At 47.1% G+C, this 25,967-nt stretch overlaps 2 protein-coding genes across 8 annotated transcripts in view; one reads left to right on the forward strand and one right to left on the reverse strand.

The window, feature by feature from the left end:
• The window catches only part of Arhgef4 (Rho guanine nucleotide exchange factor 4), a 135,123-nt gene extending 131,850 nt beyond the window's left edge, over positions 1-3,273 (forward strand). For 2 of the 4 annotated variants that reach the window (XM_021176437.2, XM_021176520.2), the window contains 3 exons: positions 423-666; positions 1,197-1,274; positions 1,806-2,875. In XM_021176437.2, the coding sequence (XP_021032096.1) occupies positions 423-666; positions 1,197-1,274; positions 1,806-1,957 (474 nt within the window). In that variant the 3' untranslated portion in view covers positions 1,958-2,875. Of the gene's footprint in view, positions 1-422; positions 667-1,196; positions 1,275-1,805 lie in introns of all 4 variants that reach the window. The other 2 variants (XM_029475175.1, XM_029475179.1) reach the window with 1 other exon arrangement.
• An 83-nt stretch (positions 3,274-3,356) lies between these two features.
• The window catches only part of Fam168b (family with sequence similarity 168 member B), a 29,809-nt gene continuing 7,198 nt past the window's right edge, over positions 3,357-25,967 (reverse strand). The window contains exons 3-8 of one of the 4 annotated variants that reach the window (XM_029475193.1): positions 18,774-18,854; positions 13,898-13,933; positions 9,974-10,116; positions 9,699-9,876; positions 8,115-8,244; positions 3,357-7,522 (exon numbers count right to left, since the gene is read on the reverse strand). In XM_029475193.1, the coding sequence (XP_029331053.1) occupies positions 8,132-8,244; positions 9,699-9,876; positions 9,974-10,116; positions 13,898-13,933; positions 18,774-18,854 (551 nt within the window). In that variant the 3' untranslated portion in view covers positions 3,357-7,522; positions 8,115-8,131. Of the gene's footprint in view, positions 7,523-8,114; positions 8,245-9,698; positions 9,898-9,973; positions 10,117-13,897; positions 13,934-18,773; positions 18,855-25,967 lie in introns of all 4 variants that reach the window. The other 3 variants (XM_029475190.1, XM_021176721.1, XM_021176641.1) reach the window with 3 other exon arrangements.

Consider the following 25,967-nt stretch of genomic DNA (forward strand, 5'->3'; position numbering starts at 1 on the left):
ATGAGCCCAGGGACACTGGGGGTAGCTGTTTGAATAGTGTGCTGTTGAGAACAACCCGCCCCCCGCCCTGGTCACTGCCCACTCCTCAGATCAAGTCTCCCTCTGCAAGACTTTGCCTCTGTCTCATGATTTCTCTGATCCCAGCAGCCTCTGGCCTCCTTACTGCTAGCTTCTGCTTCTTTCAAACCATGGCACAGTGGCCCCATGCACGAAGCCTTCCTTGTTCTCTCTGCTCTCTCCTGCACCATATGGACCGCTGCTTTAGTTTCTGAGGCTTTCTGCCCACCAGACCATGTGCACCTCAAAAGATTAGACTGTCCTGTCAGTCAGTGGCCTGGAGGGGAGGTGGGCATGGACCCTGGACATGACCAGGTAGTCAGGCAGGCTGCTGGACAGCCAGGGCTCAGGGCAGCATCTGGCAGGATCTGCTCCGCCGGGACGTGCTGTACTACAAGGGCCGGCTGGACATGGATGACCTGAAGGTGGTAGATGTGGAAGATGGGAAGGACCGAGACCTCCATGTGAGTGTCAAGAATGCCTTCCGTCTGTACTGTGGTACCACGGGGGACAGCCACTTACTGTGTGCCAGGAAGCCAGAACAGAAGCAGCGCTGGCTGAAGGCCTTTGCCAGAGAGAGGGAGCAGGTGCGGCTGGACCAGGAGACAGGTGGGAGAACCTGCTGGGCCTTGCCTAGCCACTGCCCCCCCCCCCCGGCCTGGTAGAAATGGCCATTCCTGTGGTCAATCCCATTGACTGAGTCTGATGGGAGTAGCTCACTATTATGTGCCCATGTTGAGACCTGGGGGAGCCCCTTCCCACCGAGCCCTGGAGAACATGGGGTGGGTACTAACTAGAGAAGCCTTTCCCATCCTTTCCTGTTCCTTGGTCACCAGCTTCATGCTTTGGTTTGGTAGCCTCTATAGGGGTGAAGAAGCTAGGTATTAGAGAAGCGGGAAGGGGTAGTCAGTGGCTCTGGCAGAGACAGAAATGAGACAGTGGCTCAGGGAGTTTCGTTCTCTCCCTTGGCTGGCAAGACAGAATGGCTGAGCAGGTGAGGGAAGTCCCTGCCATGCCAGGCTGTCTCAAGCGTGATAGGAATGGGGCACAGGAGGATAGCACCTGTACTAGAAAGCCCTCCAGGGAGGCACATGAGCAGCTGAAGGCAAGGCAGGGTCTCACACGTGTCCTTCCTCCAGGCTTCTCCATCACCGAGCTGCAGAGGAAGCAGGCCATGCTGAACGCCAGCAAGCAGCAGGCCACGGGGAAGCCTAAAGGTAAATGGGGAAGCATCCTACTCCCTGGGCAGTGCCGGCCTTGACTGCGTTTCCCTCTCCAAAGCAATGGCAGCTAGCCATCCACATCCTTGGAGAGGTCCACTAGCCACCCTTTACAGGCATCTGTTTTCAAGGGTGGTAAGAGGGATGACAGAGATGACAATGTTTTCTTGACTTCTCTGACCTCCAGGAGACACCAGGAATTAGAGCTCACGTCCCCAGGCTGCTGATAGTATATCCCAGCCGCCTGTGAACAAGCCATCTCTCCCAACTTCATAGATAGAGGCAGACATTCCATGCCTTGGACAGTGGCCCTGGCCAGCCCGCAGGCTGCAGTAGGCTAGGCCAGGCCAGGCCAGGGCAAAAACTATTGATACCCAGGGATCTTGTGTGCTGTGGTTAGCCCCTTAGGAAGCAAGTCCTGTGTGGCAAACTACTCTATGGAAGATCTACAGCAGAACCCACAAACAGGCCCCTTTGTCTGCTACCCTTGTGACCCCTGGTGTCTCTCTCTCTCTCTCCTCTGTCCAGGTGTGGGCAGGCCAGGATACCTGACCCGCCACAAGCATCCATCATTGCCTGCCAGCCGGCCCCAGCAGCAGGTGTTGGTGCTAGCAGAGCCCAGGCGGAAGCCATCTAACTTCTGGCACAGCATCAGCAGACTGGCGCCTTTCCGCAAGTGAGCCAGCATCCATCAGAGGACCTGACAGCACTTTGTGGACCCGTCCTTTCCTCTCTGAGGCCTATACCATCAGGCCCTCTGCCTGTTTTACAAACTGGAAGTGAACAGGCACAGCATCATGCTGTATGAAGTCTGGGCCCTGCCTCTGGCCCCTTCCCCATGGCTAGTGTGCGGGTACCAGCCTCTGACTATACTCTGGACCTGCGCAGAGCCTCCATCAATGGTAAGCCTGCACGCCACAGCTCTAAACCTCTGGCCAGGCTATGCCCATAGGCACATCTGCTCTGGACATTCTTTGGAAAGCTATCATCTCCATTCTCCTGTTTCCTCTGGGTAGGAGACCAAAATCTGTGGCCATGAGCCACCTGCCAAAGCAGGTGTGTGCCCCTCTGCTCTTTGTCCGTTCAGGCCCCCCAGTGCACTTGTAACCTGAGAGGTCAGGAACCAGGAATTATGCACTAACTCTACCCATAGCTGTCCTTATGCCTCCTGGTCCCTGTAGACACTGCTGGCTGCCAGACACCCTCTTTACTTGTGACATGTGTAACGAGAACAAAACCATACAGTCCACTGTGTCCCTGGTTCCAGGTTAGTGACAGTAGGTCCCTGTGGCTGGGGCGGCTGCACACCCACCCACCCACTCCCTCCCTGTTCACTATGGTTTCGGCCGCGTTGTTTCTCTAACACTGGAGAATTGTTAATGACACTGAAAGACTGCCTTACCCTAGTAAGTGTGAGAAGCCATAAGGACTGGACTCTGTGGCCCCTCATGGCCAGTCTCCTTCCTCGTGGGGCACATGGCCGGGCCTGCACATGGTGCAGAGCCTACAGGACTCAGAAGCATGGAGTCACTCTTGCGCTGCATCTTCTCTAATCCAAAAGACACATTTAATTTCATAAAGAAACAAATGAAAAGTGATCTGGCTGCTGGTCAGCTGGCAGTGTGTGTCAATTTCTTCTTGTGTGCTGTCATCCCTCCTGGGGCTGGTGCCCTGCCTCTCCTCCTCTTCTGCTCTCAGCCTAGTGGAGGTGCTGCTCACTAGGCCACAGCCTCAGGGTTCTCGTACAAGTGGCTTAAGGTGGCTAGGGTCATTGTTGTAGAGGCCCCAAGAAAGCAGGCCAGGGAACCATGTACAGAGGGTGGACAGACTCCCTTCTCACCTCCCAGAGTAGCTAACTGGCACACATGGGCTAAGAGGTGGGCTCAGCATCTCCTTGCTAAACTGAGGGACCCAGGAGGCTCGTGTGGAGCTGCAGAAGCCTACACCTCCTACAGTACGTAGGACGCTCCACCAAAGCCGACCAAGGCTGAACACACAGCCTTGTCCCAGTCCTCTAGGACCTTCTTCACTAGGGGAAGTGGCAGCAAGTGCTAGTGAGAAAACACTCCCACGAAAAGGTCAGAATATGCAACACAAGTCAATCTTTATTGAAAACTGCAGTATTAATTACATAACAATTCTGGTTACAATAAACGTGCTTTTAAGGATTTTAAATCTGAGCCCATCTACTCATCAGATTGCATAAAAAATTAAAACAGTATGAATTTACATCTAATTGAACTGGCTTGGGATGGACAGTCTGCCCGTTCCTTTGTTTTGACACATAAATTCCATGAAGAGGCAAGGGATGCCTTTAACACTGGAAGACAATGCTGACTTAAGCATAAAAAAAGTACCAACAACAGTGTAAAAAAGAGTATTTAAAAACAAAAGTTTAAAAAAAGAAGAACCTTTTCTGTTCGGTCACAGCCTAGCAGGCTCCTTGGGGCCTCCAGCTGCCACAGTAACCCTGCTGGGAGCCAGCCCCCAGTCTGTCCCAACTGCTCTATACACTGCCCACGGTCTGCACCAGACGCACCCACTGCCCTCCCTGGGAACTGCCTGTATACCCACCAGGCCCTCACAGCTCATGAGCAGCTACTGCAGTCCTTGGACAGAAAAGCTGCTGCCTCCCATGCCATGATTCTAGTCAGATTTACTCTGCAGGCTTTCTGTTCTTCACATGAACAGGGAGGGTAGGGAAGAGAAGACTCCTTTAAGACACGGGGAAGCAATGTTACCGTTCCTACTGAGACCACATCATCACTCCATCAAACACAGACGACAGGGCAGGAGTAAGCAACTCAGAAAATGTAAAACCCTGGGAGGTGAGCTGGACACAAGAGGAAGCTCTACTACACACCTGCCCTCCGCAACCCTCAGAAAGCACCAGAGGAAAGGACCAGTAGCTGCCACACTTGCCGCTGCACCCTGGGAGGTCTTGCACAACTTGGCAGTGCCAGATATACCACAAGTACAGATGCCAGCTGCTGAGAGAAGGTGGCCCCACAGTAATACTAAACTCCAATATTCAGAAGGAGAACTAAGGAAATCTGAGGCAGCTCCAATGTGTAAAGCTGGTGCTTGCCAACCTCTCCCAACCACAGGCACACTCAGAGGGCCAATCAGAAGGCAGGGAGCTCAAGCCTCCCCCTCCTGAAGACTGACTTTCCGCTCACTGTACTGTAAAACAACCAGTCTGCTGCTCCAGCCTTCTGTCCCATCAAACAACAAAACATGCCAGGTGCATGGCTGAGGAACAAACAGTAGGACACTCAACAACCAACGCAAACACTGCCTCTGCAAAACACTCACAAGCTGCTACTCAGGATGGCAACTGGTAGCCAACAGGCACTCAACAGTTCCTCCGAGGAAGAGCACAACACAGAGACAAGAGTTGCAGAGGCCGCTTCATGCCTGTAGCCTACCTGACCCAATCCTGATGGTGGTGGTTTGCGTCGCCAGAGTCAAGGAGCTTACAGGTTCCAATGCTCCACAACTCTAAACTGCAAGCAGCAGCAGCAGCCGAGGAAGGCAGGCCCCTAGCCTCAGGGACGGCAGCAGAAAATAAACTTGATATATAGACATATATCTATATATCTCCTTAACAACGATGTCAGTGTCCACAGGGATCAGACTCTGTCAATTCAGCTGAAGGACTCTAGTCAGGAATGTCACACTCACAGAAAGCACACTGTCTGGGAATGTTCCTCAATGTTTTGGGATACCTGTACAGCCATGTAATAGAATACTGACCCAATTCTGTTCCTTATTTTTACTGAAACTGAATGTTGTTAAAGTCACCACCTGTGACTTTAACACTACCATCCATATACCCAGATTTTCACCTGGTAAGATCTCTCACCAGCAGATCCCATAGTGATGACCTGATAGCTTCAAAACAGACAAGCTTTCCACCCAGCCGAGTTGTACACTACAGAGGTGTTTGGTGGTCACTCCATTTCAACAGTTCCAGGGCAAGTGTGTGAGGCTGCTATGATCAGCAGGAGGGCATCAGCCCCTCCCTTTCTCTTGAGAACTCAGGGCCTGTGCATACACACACTGTGTGTTGCTGCAAACAGGCTCAAAGACTCGGTAACTTCCTGCTGTAGGCAAACAACTCTACCCTTTCCAGGCAGGGAGATAGCTATGTTTAGTTGGGGATGGATAAGGGGACTTTTTCAAACACGTGAAAATCACAGGTACATTTGTTCTAAAGAAATCACCCTCTGTCTGATGAGTCCAGAGAAAACTTGGAAATCCCAACCCTGCAAGTCACCCAGCACAGGGATGGGATCCTGACATGGAAGTACGGGTGCAGGCTATGTGCTCCAGCAAACGTGTCTATCTCTGTGCAGGGTGTGCCTGCTGGTGCTACCCCTCTCCCCATGCACACGCACATCCAAGCACACACACACATGTACACACACACACTCCTAAGTGCTCACGAGGCAGTTAACCATACTCATCCATAAACTTTCTATGTTCATGGGCATAAGGAATGAGGAATCTTCTGTTCACACTGATCCATGCAGTAACCTTCCTAAACTTCTCAAAAAAAAAAAAAAAAAAAAAAAAAAAAAAAAAAAAAAAAAAACTATGGAGAGCATTACTATAAAAATAAGGTCACCAAAGGTTCCATATTCAGGTGACCCATCCTCTAGCCAAGTTGACTGCTACTGAGGCAACCTCTACACCAACATGGAAGGCCTGACTTAGCTGCCAGAGACAAGCACCCCTTCCAACTAAAGCCCCAGCAATTTAATGGGGCTGACAAAAGATACAAAGCTCACCCCCAGTTGACAGACCCCAGGGAGGTCCTCGTGCCCTGCCCTTTGACCCGCACTGAACAGAAACACTCTCACAGATTCAAGTCGGGCATACTCAGGCAGAAAGAACATTTGTGATTTCTTATGTACACACTCAAAATCTTTCCCACCACAGAGCCTTCCAAGCAAGAGCACTCCTGAACTGCCTGGCCCTTTCTGCTTTCCACATCTGCTTGGTACTGAGAGCCTTCAGTGACAGCAGAGAGTGGCTTACACAGGCTTCACCTCACCCCGCTAGTCACAGAGCAGGTCGTCCTCAGGTGAATGACCCTAAGACAGGCTACATTATTTCTACATTTTTAGACATAATCACAGCCCTGCTTCTCTACAAGAAACATGAGGAACTAACTTAAAAATACACTTATTCCCTTGTAACCAGTCTTAAATGTACAACACTCTTCACAGCACACAGCTGAAGTCTTTGTGGGAGAATACAGCAGTGCCCATGTCTTTAGGTGACTCAGTTATTCTCAGGGGAAAAAAAGGAATGGTTCCCTAAGCAAAATAAAGCAAAAGACAACACTGCCTCAGTGTGGCTGCTTCTCTTTGACATCTTCCCTCCTAGGAAGACAGTTTACTTCTACAGTGGACTTTCCCAACAGTCCCAACAGATACAGAGAACATTATCCTGTAAGACATACAGAGGAAACTCGGATGGCAGACCCTGCTCTGACACACAGACCACTCCTCACCCCAGCTGGACTCGTCACCAAGCTCCTGTATTTCCTGATAAGCTTCAGGTAGACCCCTGATCTCCAGAGCACACTCCAGCTGAAATGAAGGAGAGGGACCCCATCATCCCTGCTGCTGCCGCTGCTGTCTGGAGCTGCTGCAGGCGTGCTCTCTCCCCCCTCAGTCCCTGCGGCTCCCTTCAGGATCAGTCAGTCAGTGCCAAAAAACCAGGCTGCTGAAAGCTACAGTCTGTGTCCATAACTGGCAACCCCAGCACCCTAAGAGTCCCCTGCAGTCCCCCCATCCCTTGCACGAGTGTAACTGAGACTCGGCGTACATCGCAGAGGTGCATGAGGGACAGGCCAGGCTGTGAGCGTGGTCCAGTCCTTTGGGTTTTGCATATGATGGTTTTGCATCAGTCACTGCAGGTAGATTGAGCAAGCTTTGTTTTTGTTTGTTTTTATAAACATGCATTCAACTAGATATGATTCAGAATAGAGGAATACTCCCTTTTTATCATTACAGTTAGCTAAAAAATTTGCCAGGCAGTCCACAAAACAGGATTTGCTTTAAAACCAACCCAGAGTTAGTTGGAGACTAGCGAGCTGGGACCTGCTGGGCTGGGGCGCAGTCATGTTTAGCTAAGTGTCGGAGCGGTAAGAAGAAAGTCCTGGTTGGAGGCACAAGGCCTGCAGCACCAGCTGTGGAACTCAATGAAGTGACTGCACAGCTCCATCCTCAAATCTGGGAAAGAATAACAACAGTCAGACAGGCTCTTGGCACCTGTGCTTTACCAGTTCCAGAAGGCAGCGGTACCCAAAGCTGCGCCACCTGGTTCCCACCCACCTTACAGCGACACCCTGTGCCCCCTGCCCCATTATACCTAGAGCCCTACACACTGCACTACAGAAGCAGCAAGACAAACAGTTAACACTCAATGCCCTCCCTCCCTCTTCCCTTATTGGATGTCCCAATGAGAATAATGACATAATGAGGTAAGGCCTAGGGTGCCATTGGTGGGCAGGTGGGCTGAGGCTGTAAGGGAGGGAGGTGAGCAAGGAGGGCAAGCTGGAGAAGCAAGCCAATCAGCACCCATCCTCACGGCTGTGCATCAGTTCCTGCTCAGACTCCCGTTATGATGGGTTGTAATTGTAGTCACTGTAAGCCAGGCCAAGCCACTCTTCCCTTCCCCAAGGTGCTCTCGATCAGTGTTGTGCCATATCGACAGACAGACAAGCATACTAGACCAGTGCTTGTATCTAGTCAGTCTTGCAGTCTCCTCAGAGAAGTGCACCTCAGCAGGGCCCACCTAGCCACAGCCTTCACTAATACTCACATTAATTTGCAGGGCAATCACCACTGTGGGGGCACATAGCTGTAGGTGGGTGTTCCTGGGGCTCGGTATGTGGGGACAGTGACCGGGTGAGGGGCTACAGGAGTTGGAGAATGAGCAGTCAGCAGGGTACCTGGAAGAAAGAACACTTCATAAGGAAGTACAAACGACTGCTAGAGAGCTCCATCATGTGGCCTCTGAGAGCACATCTTGACCTGACTTCCTGTGGGGAGGCGGGAGGGGAGGGAAGAAGAATGGTCTTGGTCTTGAACCAGAAGGGTCAAACCTCCGAACGGATTATCCAAAATGATGAAAGGCATTATTAGTGCAGCAGCAGTCGGTGGTCATAGTATGCTTGTAAATCCTCTTCAGACTAAGCACACTAATGAAAATGTGAATCCACGCCCCTTAAACAGGACGGGACTCTGACACATGAACAGCGGAGGTGACTGTGGAGAATAGTGTGCTAAGTGAGGAAGCCAGTGAAGAAGGAAGGCGTGTGTCCCCACTCACGTGAAGTGCTCAACACTGTCAAATTCACACACGGAACACGGAATAGTGGATGCTACACCTCAGGAAAGGAGAATGGCCTATCTGTCTAATGGGTAGAGGAGATTTAGACTTGCAGGGTCTATGTTCTGGAGGCCTGTTTCAATACACTGAGTTATACACTGGAGGGAGAGGACAGAGAGAGGAAGAGAGAAAAAGCCCATGGACACACGCATGAGGGAGTTCTACTCCATTCACATGTATACTCAGCAATGGCTCTGAGGTTAAGCCACACCTCCACATCTCAAGGTGGAGGCAAATCCTTGCTGCTCACTCCTCCTGTGCGAGCCGTCCCCAGGTAGGCAGCAGCAGTCTACACTAGTTTTCCTTAACAACGAATCCAGAAAACTCAAAGTGGAAATTATACAGAATCCCACAGTGCTAGAGCTGACATAATTTCCTTATGTTGACATTCAGGAAAAAAATTGTATATGGGATGGCTTCATTTTTTCCTCTTAAATTTCAGTCATAGAGAACCCACTGGCCTTGTATGGAACAGCTTGAAGGCAGCTACATATATTTAAATGTCAAGAGGTGGCCCCATCCTTAGACCTGCCATCCAACCTCAAGCTTCCATGGAGGAATGTCCCAACTCACTTTCCTGATTCAATCAATAAATGGCATAGGAGTTTTACAAGCAACTATTCCCTCTATCAACACAAAGCCAGCTTTCCTAGAGAAACTTTCTCATTACTGCAACCTCAACAAGAGATGGCTGGCCCATCTGGAACTGCTCAGTTTAGCTGCTCACTGAAGGAGCCAAATGAGGGGTACCTGAACACTCCTCATTCCTACTGCCACATGGCCACCTAGCTCACTAACGAGGCAGGTATTCAGTTAAGTTCCACAGTGAAAAGGCCACTTGACTCATGCCTGTTCCTGATAGGAGAAAGGGAAGAGAAGGGGCGGGCTCAGCGGTCCTTTCACACAACTGAAGTCATGAGACTCAAAGGCCATGCATGGGTCAGAAACTTCATGGATTCTCCCCACTTCAGCAGGTCTCAGGGTGCCACAGAACACACAAGAATTAGGACTCACCTGCTGACATGGCCATCGTGGTCCCAGCAACCATGCCCATGGTGACCCCGCTGCCTCTAGGAGGAGGGATGGGAGCAGGGTAGACTGTTGCTGGCATGCCATTGGGCTGCACCACCGTGGTGTGGTGAATGACGTGAGGAGGTGCTGCATACAGAGGTTGTGTGTAGTACGTGCCTTGCTGTGGGGAAAACAGAGACAACTGCCAAAGGGTCCCAGGGCTGTAGGGAGATGATGGAGCCAGCCCTCCCCCAGGTGTAGGGCATGCCCAAGCATACCTGGGCGTACGGACTCTGCTGGGGGTAGGCACTTCTCACTGGGTACACAGCCGTCTGGTAAGGATTGGGGGAAGAGGAGTATGGTGGAACAGCTCCGCTGGTTGGGGAACAGGACACTTTGTAAGGTGTGCCAGGAGTGTAGCCTGGAACAAAGAAGCCAAAGGCCTGAATTCACCTAGCCAACATCAGACAAGGACAATTCTACGGAGAGGAGCCAGGGCCACTACCAATCATGAACACAGTGGAGCCCCCTCTCTCTTCTACCTGGATCTGTATACTTTGTATGCAGGTCCACATGTGCAGTGCTAAGTTCTGTAGAGCACATACGCACACAAGAACCTGTCCTGTCTTGCTGGATACAAACTGCTATAGGGTCTCCCTAAGCTCAATTTTGCATTAATGGCACATAAACCTTTCACCCTACATTTAAGGTCTAATCTTGGGGAAATAAGCATACACACACACACACACACACACACACACGAAACTTCACTGCAAGCAAGCAGTACATTGCTCATTACAGCAAAACTAAAAAAACCAACAAAATGTCAAAGCCTGGCAAAGCACCTTATTGTAAAGACATGAGTCAGGGGAGTAGGCTGACTTGCACCATCACCAAAGATAAAATGAAACACTAAACACTAAAGCAGATTATTAGACAGAACACATATGAGAAGATGCTAAAGAAATGGCTCAGCAGTTAAGAGCACATATTGCTCTTCTAGAGGACCTGAGTTCAGTTCCACCCACATAGGGCCATGCACAGCTCCAGCTCCAGAGGATCCAACCAACTCTTTTGCTCTCCAGGGGCACTGGACTTAACATGCACAACTCCCCTCCACACATACACAAATAATTTCTTAAAATAAAAGGGGGCAGAGCCTATGATGAAGAAGTGAAGAGAAGATGGCACCATACAGCCATGTGAGGCTATTTCCAGAAGCTGTAAGGACAGGCCACAGGAAGCTGAGGAAGAGCTGCACAAGAGCAGAGACTAACTGGCTCCTGAAGGAGCAGCAGAGACAGACAGGGGTCTTCCTTGGGGCCAGGAGAATTCAGACCACTGCAACTGCCAATTACCAGACTCTGGTGCCTCCTGTGGATCGGTATCTTGCTGATACACAAGATAAGCTCTAAGGTAACTATGGAGTAAAAGGCAGACAAATACATGCTGCAAACAGCTGAGAGGAAACCCTTGGAAGAGTTCAATGACTGAAAATGAGGTAATATCCAGAGGCAGGAGTGTCTTTCAGAAGTGTGCAAGCACAGACTATGGTGGCAGTGTACAACCATCCAAACACAGCACAACATTGCACTTGAACTCTAGAGGACAGCTTGCAGGCTTCCTCAGTCTTATTCTCTACATGTGCTCTCTGCGAAGGCCATGACGGCCTTCATGCTTTTGTTGCTGTCAACATGGGGAACAGCACTCAGCTGTCCATGGGTGTGTCAGAATCCCTAGCTCTGACAGACAGGTTTCAGAGATGCAAGCAACAGCCCCTCTTGGGGCCACAATAGAATTTGGAAACCATGTTCTCCAGCCTTACACACAAATCCTCATCAACAGGAGACTCTGATCCAGCCATATAAACCCTACTTAGCAATCATTAAGAAAAAAATTACAAATTACAAATCGATTGGATTTCCACAGTAAAACAGATACAGAACAGCACATAACAACGATCTGATTTACATATCCAACAACTGGCCTGCCCACCTCAAAAGTAACAGATATATGACATATGTATTTTGAAATCCCCAAGTCTTACATGTGTGGAAGTAGTCAGGAAAGGGAGAAAAGGGAAGTCCTACTGACATAATGAAAATGTCCCAAGGCTGTTTTAGGCAATAACTCCACAGTCAGTGCCGAAGTCCAACTGTGGAGATCCATCAAAATCCACACTAAATATGTGAGTGTTTGTGTAGAAACTGTGTCTCAATTTTAAAGGGTGAACTGAATATAAGCAATTTTAATTTGAAAATTTGAAGTTTTAATTATATTTTTAGTAGAGAAAATTAATGACTTCTACAATATCTACCAATTTTAATATATCAACATTCAATACTGGTGCTTTGCCAAGAAAGCCAAATACGCAGATTTTCCATTAGGATTTATAAAGCAAGTTAAAAAGAGCACATAAGGAGACCATCAGAGATTGGATCTGAAGGATTTCTCCAAAAGCCTGGTCTACAGTGTGGTAGTATGGGGCCTAGTGGTGAATTCTTTAGGGGACTGGGGTGTGTGTACTGTGGGATGGATGCATGAGATGGGGGCTTCTGCTTGGCCACACACCCAAATAATGGGACTAAGTCATCATGGATAGGAATCTGAAACTGTGAGGCTAATAAAGCCTTTCTCTGAAAAGGAAGCTGCCCGCCCACCTTGGACATCTGTTACAGGGTAAATAGCAAACACCATCCCTTTCTCCCACTGCTCATCTCCTGGTCTTTACAAAGGATAAAAAGGAAAAGGATAAATATGATACATGCATTCTGAAACTCAAATCTTTAAGTATGTTCAACTTTATTATATGCCAATTATACCACAAAAAATCTGTAAGCCATCTTTAAGTTAGAGAGAAGCCATGTAAGGTCCATCCATTCAGGTTTCAGTGACACAGCAAGGGGAAGGACCAGGGGAGCCCAATCGCCTCCCAAGTACTCATTGTGCAAGGTGTCCTGACCTGCCACCGAGCCAGGTCCTACTGTAGGTGACCAGGAAAGATCCACCCCACCACATGAGGTCCTTGACTTTTAGTAGGAAACATTGGGGGGTGGGGGTGGGGCAGGGAAGTAGAGTGCTCACAGCATCGTGGATGTAGGACTGGAGCAAAGAAATTAAGCACACCATGCCACCCCTTCAAACCAGTTCTTCCCTTATCACAACCATCATCATGCCAGACAGTACAACTGCTAAACAAGTGGCCTTGCTAAGTCTGATTCCTACTCAATCACTTCCATCTAGTTTTTGCCCCATTATTTCCAGGAATTTCAACTGAGTCATCTTGCCAGAACTGGGCATGGAAGTGTCTGCAGTCACTGCACTCTGACGACGGAGGAAGGAGACTATGGATCTGAGGCTAGCATGGGGGCGGTGCTTAAAACCAAAAATACAGAAGGGAGAGAGGACACAATTCTCTAAGGGATTACTAAAATCACTTGAAGGAAATATGGACAATCAAAATGTTCATGTGGTCCAGCAGTGGTGGCACACGCCTTTACTCCCAGCACTTGGGAGATGGAGGCTGGCAGATCTCTGAGTTTGAGGCCAGTCTGGTCTACAGAGTGAGTTCCAGGACAGGCAGGGCTACATAAAGAGACCCTGTCTTGAATAAATAAACTACAAACCAAGCCAAACAACCAAACGCTCAAGTGTGCCACCCTCTGAGGACAGACCCTGGGGGTTGCATACACTTTTAGATACTTGTAAAGTCATCACGTGATGCATGAGAGTTGATTCGGAACAACACAGGAACACTTACTGCTGACACAGCAACTCTGAGCCTGTGGCCATCAAGGCCAAGTGACTGGGGAAGTGGCTGCACTGTCACAAGTTAGGGGACACACCTGAAAACTGTTTCTACTGAAAACTCTCTAAGGGTGTTTGTTATTCAAGACTGGCCTAGACTACACAGTAGGATCTCAATCCAAGCATACAGTATAGGCTGGGGTCAGCAGTTAAGAGCCCTGGCTGCTCTTCCAGAGGAGAGCAGTTCCCAGCACCCACATGGCAGCTCATCATCTGCAACTCTAGTTCCAGGGGATCTGACACACTCCTCTGGCCTACTCAGGCACTGGGCACACACATATGCAGGCAAGCACTCATACACGCCAGTGTTTACATCTTAAAGGCAAACAAGCAAGCAAGCAAGCAAGCAAACAAAACACAAAGGGCCAAGAACACAGCTCGAACAGAGCACTTGCCTAACATGTGCAAGACCCTGGGTTCAATCTCCAGCACTGCAAACAAAAACAAACAAAAAAAAATCATTTTTAAAAAAACAAAGTATTTTTTAAGGTTAGGTAAGCTGTTACAGATTTAAAGGAGGCAAAAGATAAACATTCGGCTTCATAAACAGATTCAATATGTAGCATTAAATAGATCCTCATTCCAAGGATTCAGCAATATTGGCCATTTCTCAGTGTGATGCGTTCACTAGGGACAATGGCCGCTAGCCCACATGTCTACATCCACAGAACTACTGGGAGGTCGGATACAGATACAGATGTTTCTTACAGGGGAAAATTCTCTACAACATGACTCTCTCACCTCCTGGGAAGCTACTGAAGGAAATACTCCACAGGCAAAGTGGAAGCTGAGAAAGGCAGCAACTGAACAGAACAGAAGGCAAAAGCCCATGTCCTGCAGAAGAGAGCTCAGCACAGGAGCCAGACTATGGCAGGAGCGGGTCTCCTGAACAAGCACCAAGAAAGCACAGTACTAGAATAGCCCATGGGCCAGAAACACACACCTAGAGATCGCAAGAGTCCTATGAACACTCCTGAGAGGTTCTAGATAGGTTGTTCAAAAGAGCAACAGAATCCTTATCGCTGAATGTGACAAATCAACAAGAACAAAACAACAACAAACCTCCCACCACAACACACTGACAGCAGTCAGCAACAGGAGTCTAGTGGGGTCACGACAGACGGCATTCTAACGTGGTGGTAGCAAACAAACTGATCTCCTTCCTTCCCTAGACAGTGTCTTGTAGCCTAGGAAGACCTCACATTTGCTATATGGCAGATTACCCTGCATTCCAATCCTCCTGCCTCTATCCCCACAAAAAGTCACCGTGCAGGCTGTATACAGTACGGGCATTGTGTGTGCTGGGTAAGCACTCACTGTACCAACTGAGTCAGTCACACCCCCAGTCCCCTGTTTTCAATTGTAAAAAGCTTTCTACACGTATAGGTATTGTTAGATTCTGTGCATATATACCTTGAAGAGGGAGAGAAGACTCCTGCAATTCCCCAGTCAATCAACACTGCAGTGCTATTTCCTTTCAAGTAGTTGGTCATACAATAAGCATTCTGTTTAAGCAAGCCTGGAATCTCATTTCAGAGACATATTTCTGGATTTAAAACGTATGTTTTATTTTCATTTATTGTTAAATATCTTTCATAAACAAGTATCAATGCCAGATAAGCACTGTGATAGCCAGCTTAATGGAACTGTTACCTGCTCTAAGATGCATCTGTATTTGTGTTTGCCTAATTATTGCTGTACTGTATCTCTCAGCAACAAGTTTGTCTTTTAAAAACATGCTCTGGCAGGGCATGGTGGTACAGCCTTTAATTCCAGCAGAGCCTTTAACTCTGGAGAGGTGGAGTTAGGAAGATCTCTGTGAGTTTGAGTCTAGCCTAGCCTACACAGTGAGCCCCAGGCCAGCCAGGGCTACAGTAATCACTAATCAGTTACTTTTTCCTGAGGCTTTCAGATCATCAGTGCGCCTGAGGCATTCAGTGGGACAGGGGCAGGAGGACTGGAGTGCACTAAGTGCCAGGCCTGCCCAAAGTCTGATCAAGATCCTCCCACAATATTGACAGTTCCAAGGATGAGATCACCGTTCCCAGAATGTCACCAATCACCAAGAGTTAAGCCTTCACTAGTTCAGTTCCCATTAAGTCTACAAGCATGAAAAGCCTTCTCTGAATTCATCTGTCTGCAGACCACATTTGTTCAAAATAAATGGATCTCCATTTAGATCATGGAAGAGGATATATCACCAAAACCACCACAAATCCCAAGGTTCTCAGACTCCTGTGACACATTTACAACTGCATTAAGAAAGGGGGCTGGAGAGATGGCTCAGGGGAAAAGAGCACTCACTGTTCTTTGGTCAGCCCTGGCACCCACATGGCAGCTCACAGCCACCTCTAACTCCAGTTCCAGGGGATCTGGTGCCTTCTTCTGTCCTCTGCCAGCACAAAACTCACAATGTTACACAGGCAAACATGCAGGCAAACACTCATACACATACAAATAAAATAAAATAAAAAATCCCAGTATTGTGAACGTGCCCAAGAAGCCCTGCAGATGGCTTCCTCTAAGCGAGGTCATATCAAGAAAGCAGCAGAACTATAGAGAACGTCCCTCCTTCCTGGGCCCTGTGAAAGGGAGACGACTTTTCAAGGACCCATCAAAGAAGAGTGCACAGCTCTGATTTACATCAGGTGCCAACACACCAAATGATGGGACACCAAAGCCTTCCAAGTTACTCCTGCGTTAACCAATTTCGGAGAAACATCTTTATTCCAAGTCTCTTGACAACACCAACACAGATAACCTGGCACTACAAAGCCACAAGACAGCTAAGAGGCCTGGCAGAGGCTGCATCCTGGCCACTGTTCCTGTTACTGCTTACCTCAGCTTTCACACTCAAGGATCCAGCTGAAACGCACTTCAATTTAACCCAGAGCTATACAAGCTAAGAGTGAAATGCTCAGAGAAAATAAAAATAGATCTTCAAGCAAAGTCTGTAAAAATAAAATTACTAAGTGCCTTAAAAATGGAGTCAGTGACTGACACAGAGTTTAAGATGCACACACGCTCTCTCCTTCTGGAGGATGCTGTGGGGTCTGAACCCATGGCCTTGCCCAAGCTGGCGACTTCTCCATCACTGACCTTGTCCAAAGCTCTTGTTCTGCTTTGTTTTTATTCATTATTGACTTTAGTTTTAATTGTTGCATGTCAACCCCTGGAACTGCAGTTATAGGTTGTTATGAGCTGCCCCACATGGGTGCTAGGGCCTAAATTTACAATGGTAGCAGCTGCTCTCAACTCCTAAGCCATATCTCCATTCCCATTCCTTATTCATATAAAAAGATATGAAACTGAGTCTAAGATGTGCAGGCTAGCCTTGAACTCACCCTGTAGTTCAGGCAGACCTTGAACATATATATGATTCTCCTGTATCAGCCTCCAGAGTACCTGGAAGGAACAGGTCTATGCCACTATGCCCAGAAGCAGAACCCTTTACCAGACAGTCAAATGACAAATTAACACATGAAAAGATGATCAATGTTACTGTCAAGACAGTTCAAATCAATGGGAAATCTTTAGATGCCCACTAATACAGCGAGGATGGAAAGAATACTCATACTAGAGTTGCCTAGGACACAGAGGACTACAACTAATAAACACACCCAGAGGAACAGATTGCGGTCACTCTGGAAGGCTGTTTGTGGCAGACTCTTACCTGCCCTAAAATCAGCTTCTTCACCCCTTTGTAGTTACTCAACACAATGAAAGCACATACCCATAGATTTGTAACACCCAGCAAACTTCATTTGCTAAGTGAATTTTTAAATACAAACTCCCAAACTCAAGCAGTATAAATGCCATTAGCTGACCAACAAATAAGCAATTGATGTTTTCCATACAGAGGGCACAAGCTAACAACAGAAAGGAGGAAGGAGGAACAGGTACTACAACAAGAGAGTCCAAGTACTTAGGCCCAGTAAAAGACAGCAGTCCAAAAATGACCCAGTACCTTCTGTGTAATTCCACTTACAAAAAAAAATTAGAAAGCACAACTCATCTACAACAAGAGAAAACACATGTACGATTCTTTGGAGCCCAGGAAAGTTGAAATGGACAGAACCAAATTTGCCCAAACAGGGATGTTCCCTGCCACCTGTAATAGATGTACACTTCATAGCAGAAATGATCAAATGCACATTATAGATATGTGCAGTGTGCCAATTATATATACGGGAGCGCTGTTTAAACATAAAGTGCCTTAAAACAGAAACAGGGTGGCAGAACTGTGGACGCCCTACTGAGTAGCACTGTGGGAAACTACTGAAGATATGCCACACAGTCTCAGTGACAGGTGTAGGAGGAAAAGGAGTGAAAAGGAGGTAGACACATCACAAGAGGGAGGAGCTTTCTAAGAAGGCACTCTGAGAAAGAGCTAGGAGATCAAAGGAGAGACTCTTGTCTCCCAGAGACGAGAAACGATTAAACTTCTGCCTGCACGCTGTGTGTGGTCACATGACTGTGGTAAACAGGAACACGGGCCTAGAACACACAACTCTAAAGCAGAAAACCCAAGTTTCCCTCTGGGTCTAAGCTACGAAGGGCAGAAGGCTAGCGCACAAGAGATGGCTGAGAGGGCAGATTTATGGAAGGAAGTCACAAGGAAGGAACTCACAGCAGGGCACCACTGCTTCCTCTTCTACCCAAAGCAACTGCAGGCCTAGAGCTGTGTGAGGAAAGCATTGGCCCAGCAGCCTCAACAGCCAGCTCCCACAGGACAAGCTCAGCTCTTATGTCAAAGCATGAGCCAGCACATCTCATGGAATCACAATGTCTTGTCCCAGTAAGTAAAGTCCAAGAGAAGCTGACAGCTAACATTAGAGGTGCAGGAGGAAACCTCACTAAATAACCTTTATGTAATTCAGAACCAAACAAACTCATTTTCAATTTCAACCAGCAAGTTCTCAAATCTGAAAATATTTGCATGTCCTGTGTATGTAAAGTTGTAAAGTAGAATTTGATTTTAAAAATATAACCAGAGCACCCTGGGCAGAACTCAGTGACAAAATGGTCTTCAGTCCTAGTAGGATATCCTATCATAAGAAAGGTATCAGGCACAAAGAATTACCTGTACAGCCCAGAGGCTGGTGGGCAGATCTGAGAAACTGAGCAGAGCAAAGTTTATATGCACTGACACCTGAAGTTTGATCACTCTCACTAACAGGTTCATTTATGAATGTAGAAAGCCACCCCACCACAAAGCCCAGCTCCATACTTCCTCCCCAGATACACAGACATGTGTCATGCAGTACATACCTGTTTGGAAGGTAGGATTCGCTCCAGGGTACATGTTAGGAGAATAGGCAGGTGCTGCTGCATAGCCCACAGGAAAACCAGCTGCAATGAGACAGACAGCACAACAGCATTATCAATGGAAATGCAACCACCTGACCACCATGCCTCTTCACTGTTTCTGACTTCCACACAACCTGCTCAAAACAAAATCACCTCTAGTCAGCCTCTTTTCTTAGAATTGTGACGAGTCACCAACATAACCTAGACTGTTAGATCTATAATTAAACGCTCACACTCTACAACTGGGGAGGGAGTGGGGGTGGTGGTGTGGGAATCAGGCAGAGACTGAATCAGGCAGGAATCAATCCACTGTCCAGAACAGCTGCATCTAGTGCAAGTTAGGGCACAGGGCAGTTTAGCATCTGTGAGAGCCTAGAGTCAATCCCTGGGCCAAAATAACCATGTAAGAGCCAACAAGTAATGCTGGGTATAGTGGTACATCTTTAATTCTAGCATGTGAGAGGCAAAGGTAAGTAGATAACTTAGTCCCAGGACAATAAGGGCTACACAGCAAGACCCTGTCTAGTAAAAAAGAATAGCTAAGTCACAATTTTAAGCAGAAGGAAAAGAAGGGAGAGTAAAAATGGAAGAGGGGAGAAAGGAAAAAGAACTCCTCTCGAAACCTAACACCCCTGGCAGTTCCACCCCAGAATCACATCATCTGTGAGTCAACAAGAGTGTTCAGCATCCTGCACTATGTCATTTATCCTCACCAGGCTCCACTGCACAAAGAACCAGAATTCAAAGTGAACTTAAACCCACTCTAGGGCCCACTTTTTGCTGATGGGGGGAGGGGGCAGTTACAAAGAAAGAGCCAGATTGTTTTATTTAAAAGCTAGTAGATTTTGTTCTTGATTCAGACTATTTCAAACTTCTAACTTCATTTCAAGCATCCTCACATTCTGAATTTCTAATTCCCAGCTTCCTCAGTTCAAGTTGGCCAGTTAGGAGCCCAGGATGTCAGAATCATTAAACTCAAGTCTTTTTACTAAAAAGGCTATAATTAACCTCAAAGAAACCCAGAATAAAAAAATACAATCAGAATCCATATCTAAGCAAGATCAGTGTCCTTTCTTTGAAAGGACGGCACAGGATTCTCTCCTCCCCTGATGGGGGTCTTAAGGATTGAAATCGAGCTGTTGTGCTTAGGGGCAGGCACCTTCATCTTGGGCCTCGGGCCCCTCATGTGGCAGATCTAGCAGGGTAAAGCAGCCATTCATAAAGCCCTAGAGTAGTAGCTCTCAACCTTCCTGACGCTAAGACCCTTCTATACAGTTAGTTCCTCATGCTACGGTGAGGGTAAACCATAGTTATTTTCACTGCTACTTCATAACTGTGATTTTGCTACTGTCATGAATTGTAATGTAATTATCTGTCTTCTGATGGTCTCAAGCAAACTCTGTGAAAAGGGTCGTTCAGCCACAGGGCCCCACATACATGTATACAGAAAAGCAAAACCCCAAGAAGGGGAAAAAGAATTCAACAATGAACCCCAGAGGGGTTGAGACCCACAGGCTGAGAACCACTGTCTTAGCTGAAAACCATTCCTCTGTCAGGCAAAGTCCCCTGAGTGTGTAACTTGGGGAGGAGCACGCAGGAGTGGGAAGGGAGCAGGGGCACCTGCTTAGCCAGTCAGATCATCTAACCCAGCCCCAGTAATGCACAGGGTAGGGTGACAAGCTGTTAAAGGCCAGATTCTTGATGATGCTTCTGCTTCAAAATCTGACCTCCCCAAAGCCTTCTTAAACAAGCCTAAGGTTTGTGCTGCAATGAGTCACCCCTCCAACAGTGCACAGGCACCCCTAACAAGGGCTTAGTTCTCTTCTCCTGCATGAATCTGGAGCCTCCACACTCCCCCCCTTGGTCTTCAATTGGCTCTTCCTCTACCTTGGTACAACTGGTCAGGCTCTCTTCTGGACTCTTTCTTTCCCGCTTGCCTTCTTCAGTCACTCAGACAGTGAGTGGGCAGTATTGGCCAGCAAGGGAAGTGATTTTTACCAATGTCCTATGGACCAACCCAGAGGCCCAAAGCAAACCGGGTCAAGCAGTATCAATTCACCCTAAGCAGGATACTGCTTAGGTACCAGAGAACCAGTTAGGAGCAAAAACCTTTTATGATATATATTTTTTAAACCAGAAATGCCACTAACTAGATCAAATTCCATAGGCCATAACACTAACACACACACACACACACACACACACACACACACACACACACGAAAAAGAAAATTTCCTCATGGCTCCCTCATAATCCTCAGGAAACCATCTACACCAGTGCTTGTGACCAGAGTCCATACCAGCCTTCCAACAGTGAGTTAACAGGCACCGAGTCTAATGGACTGACTCATGACACAGCTGTGTGGGCATCAGCACCACCCTCTCATCTCCTAAGGAGGCTTGCTCCTGCTATACCCATCCTGCTCCATCACTTCAGCATACAAAACTCATGCTACCCCTCACTAAGACCTAAAGTGAACACAGTCCATCTCCTGGGCAGCACAAACACACAGGGCTGCAGCTCTGAAGGTCACTGCACACTTCCTCAGATGACTGTGAAATCACAGAAGTTTACTCTCTCCACCATACACAGTCGCAAGCTTCCATGAAGCAAGGCTCAGCAACACTGCTTCCTTGTCTAATTCTTGTCCTGAAAAGGCTCTCCAGTGGTTACCAATGCCTGTGTCCTTCAACATCAGCTCCACCTCCTTATCATAGAGAGGATGGACAGGTAGGAAGTGATCCTAAGCACTAGCCATTTTTATGATACTGACTGCTTTATGATGACGACTTCAAAGACCATGAACTATGTCAAGAGAGAAGACAGGTTGGGGGAGGGGGCTGTCTGTCTATCTGTGTCTGTCCTCCTGGCTTCTAGTGCTGGCAATCCAATCTACAAGGGCCCTGCACAGATGAATATAGAAGAGCAAAACTCCAATAAGGGAAAACAAAAAATTCAATTGACATGAACCCCAACTCCACTGATGGCATTTCTTAAAATTCAAGGTTGACAGCATGGTGCTGTCAGGGAGAATTTGAGAGGAAAATCTTCCAAGAGTACAATGAGAATCTCTACCCAAGTCAGCTAGAAAGTGCCCTAAAAGCTGTGTGTTTACTTTCTTGGACTCTACCTTGCTGGTCACTGCCACCAACACAGTTATTAAAGGCACCAGGCTAATTTGTCTTCAACATTTGGGAAATAGCAAACCCTTCAAGTAACCCCAACACAGAGAAGGAATTGGGCTGAGTAAGAAAATTCTACAAGATAGGTCATTTTATTTATATAAAAGCAACAGAAAGAACAGGCAAGCCCTGTAAACTGGTATGGAAACAATTCCTAGATACATTATTTGGCAACTGCACCAGCATCTCTTCTCCGAAACTGAGTGGAAGAAGAAGGACTCCTCCAACCAGCAATTTTGCTCCTGGTACCTGATGCTGGCTAAGGCTTCCATGCCTAAGCAACCCAGTCTGAGGCGCTCTCTACCCAGCTGTTCTCTAAAACCCTGACCTTCCGTGGACATGGCCATCCTAAGTATGCACGTGTTCCTTCTTCCTTCCACTGTGCTCTACGTTCTGTATAAAGACATATTACAATACACAACCAAGGGCAAGAAAAGCAAATGTGAATTTTGGTGGTCTTGTAACACTTGCTGTGACATACACCAGACCCTTGAAGAACTTGGAAAGCAGTTTAAGTCCTCCTTAAGTCATGCCATAGTCCGAAGCTAACTCACACAAAGGTGTACGCCAGCTTCCTGCAGAGGTACAGGCTTTCAGAGCACAGCAGCCCGTGGAGAGGATGAGGCAAAAGGAAGAAGCACGAGCCTAACCCAGGCTGAAAGATGCACACTCAGCTTCTGAGTACAGGAAGAGAGCCACGCTGATGACTGCTAGGCAAAGGCACACAGCAACTGGACAACTCAATCTCTAATACAATGTCACAACTTATGAAAACCCTAAGAGATAGGACCACAAGAAAACAAGAAAAAGGCACTGACAAGAGAAGCAGAACCACCATCCAAAGACTATGGTCATCAACAAGCCAACTAAACAGCAGCTTATGGAGGAACAGGGTTTGACTCAACACATGGATTCTGTAGCAGATTCAGGCACCTTTAGCAAGATTAGTGAAATGCAAGTAGATAGTAGGAAGCTCCATACTGAGCTAAGAGAAAACCACAAGCATGGTGCTTTCATACCCTATGGATGGAATCACAGGCGAAGAGAGGAGGAGGCAGCAAGTAGCTATAAAGCTACTGCTACTACTGGGGGGGGGGGGTCCTAAATCCACAAAGACCCCCTAAATGCTGAGCGAAATAAAAACACTACATTTAGTCACAGCATGGTAAAACAAACAAACAAACAAACAAACCCACAGTATTTTAAAGAGAACAGAGGACAGAGGGGAGGTGGAAGAGCTATAGAGGCAAAGTCATAGCAACATCTACCCTGATAGAAACGATCTTTAAAGTCTGAGAGTTCACCAAATAGCACTCACGCACCACAGTAACACACAGTAAGTACAGTAACTCTCTTAAAAAGGCGACAGACAATGAACAAATGGATGTGAGCAAAACCAGGTGTTATGAACTAGAAAATGGGCTGAAGATATGGCTCGGTAGTTAAGAGTACTCTTGCACACGATCCAAGTTCAATTTCTTGCACCCTCATGGTGGCCCACAGCCGTCCCTAATCCTAGCTCCAGGGAACCTGGCATCCCCTTCTGACTTCTACAGGCAGCAGACATGCACATGGTGCACATACATGCAGGCAAAACACTCAAACACAGAAAATAGTTAAAAAATAAACACACGAGAAAACAATAACAATAATATCAATAATTATTTACACAAGACAGCATTTGGGGGAAGAATTCCCTCCATGTCCCATGAGCCTTTGCACTGAAGTCATGCTGGCCCAAAATTCCATAGGCACACAAATGCACATATCTGACCACCTAGCTACTAGGACTTCACCAACAGTTTTATCCATCAGGGAGACTGTCAAACACCCACCCACCCATCGTACAAGGTAACTAAAGTAGAAAACACTGCAGAGGTGACACTCAAAGCTGCATCAGTTACAGAAACTTTCTCGCAAGTGATTTTTCACAGAGAGAAAAAGAGAGAAAAAAATCAAAAAACCTAACAACAATAACTGTTTATACTAAAGCTCTTTTGAGCAAGGACTGAGCCAGACCAGACATACCAAGGGTCTATGAGAGAACCCAAATCTTAATGAAGACTGACAGGTAAACTACTATCACAGGGCTTTGGTTATTGCCCTGGCTCCAGATGTACTCGCGGCTCCATTTAAGCTAGTGTTCTTACTTCAAAAAAGTCAAAAAAGTCAAAAAAGATGGTCAGATATGTGCATTGTGTGCCTATGGAATTTTGGGCCAGCATGACTTCAGTGCAAAGGCTCATGGGACATGGAGGGAATTCTTCCCTCAAATGCTGTCTTGTGTAAATAATTATCTTATCACCAAATTGTTTTACATCAATTCTGGAAAACTGTCCCTCTTTCTTTTGATTTCTCTAAGTCCTTCCGAAAGCGTTATTCTCAAAGTTCTCAACCAGTCTTTTTGCTCTCTTACTTTATTCTTAAAAAATTGTATTTGTTTATGTGTGCATTAGAGTATGTGCAGATGACTACCTAGGCACATGTAAGTACCCAAGGGAGCCAGACGGGACATCAGTTCTCCTGGAGCTGAAACAATAGGCAATTGTAAGCTGCCTGATATGGGTGCTGGGACTCAAAGTCAGGTCCTCTGCAAGACCAGGCCATTCATGCTCTAACCACTGAGCCATGTCTCCAGCTCCAGGAAGGTCCTAACTGCTCAGTCACTTCCTCCTGCCTCTTACTTACACTGCATGTCAGTTCTCTTTCAGCATGTTCTATCTTCCAGTTCCTCTAGCTTTCACCGGACTGGCTGCTCCCAGCCCTGTTTCTTTTAAGTTCAGTTGTTTCTTTCCCATTAACCCTTGTGCATCTCTTGTCCTCTACTCACAAATCTGGCTTGTCAGGTCTGCATTCTAAATGTCCTTGTGACAAGGCTCTATCTGCTGGCTGCACTGCAGCAGTTATTCTGACTGGTGACCTTTCCTAATAGCACCCATGTTTTATAATAATTTTGCATATGAACAGGTAGTACTTTTTACATGGAGGCCAAACAGCCTATATTGAAGACAAATACTTCACAGCAATTCTGCAATGTTGCTGTCAGGTACTTGAGGGATAATGTAGCCAGATGAGTGTGTTTGAGGTTTTGAACACTAGGAAGCATAAGTAACACAAACTGGAGCCAATGCCCCTGAATGTCTACACGAACTTAGGAAAGACTACCCTTTATAGAGGCCAGCCACTCAGGCCTCCTTGTGGGGACACCAAATAGGCTCTATCCACCACTTTGGTGGGAGAAGCACTCTCAAGAGGCAGGTTGCTTGAGGACAGAGCTGAGTGGCTCAAACTCCTGCTCCAGAGTCTAAGCCTCCTGCTCTGCCCCTCTTTGGGCTGCTAAAATTCTAGGGACAGCAAGTGGCAAATGCTCCTGGGCAGGTGCAGTGTCCACAATCCCTGGCCAAGCTGAGTTTACATAGCTTTCAAAGCTGGTCAAAGGCTTCTCTCCCTTCTTTCCAAGTTTATTTTTATTCAATTTTTTAAAGTTTTGTATCAACAGGGTTTTTCCCAAAGTATTTCAAACCCATAATGCTTTCGTGGTGGTAAGCCTTTGTATCAGCTACTTCAGAGGCTGAGGAACAAAGACTGTAAGTCGAGTACTGCATCCGTTATATGGTGAATTCAAGGGCAGCCTAAATAAACCAGCAAATCCTCGTCTTAAAAAAGAAAGAAAGAAAGAAAGAAAGAAAGAAAGAAAGAAAGAAAGAAAGAAAGAAAGAAAGAAAGAACACAAAGGGGGTGGGGGCTGGAGAGATGGCTCAGTGGTTAAGAGTACTAGCTGCTTTTCCAGAGGACCCACGTTCAATTCCCAGTACCTACATGGCAACTCACAACTCCTGTTCCAGGTGATCTGATGCCCTCACACAGACATACATGTAGTCAAATCACCAATGTACATAAAATAAAAAATAAGAAAATTAAAACAAAAAACCAAAAGGGGTAAAGATACAGTCAGCAGTAGCACACTCAGGT

This window comes from Mus caroli, chromosome 1 (genome assembly GCF_900094665.2).
Source record: "Mus caroli chromosome 1, CAROLI_EIJ_v1.1, whole genome shotgun sequence".
NCBI classification, from domain to species: Eukaryota; Metazoa; Chordata; class Mammalia; order Rodentia; family Muridae; genus Mus; species Mus caroli.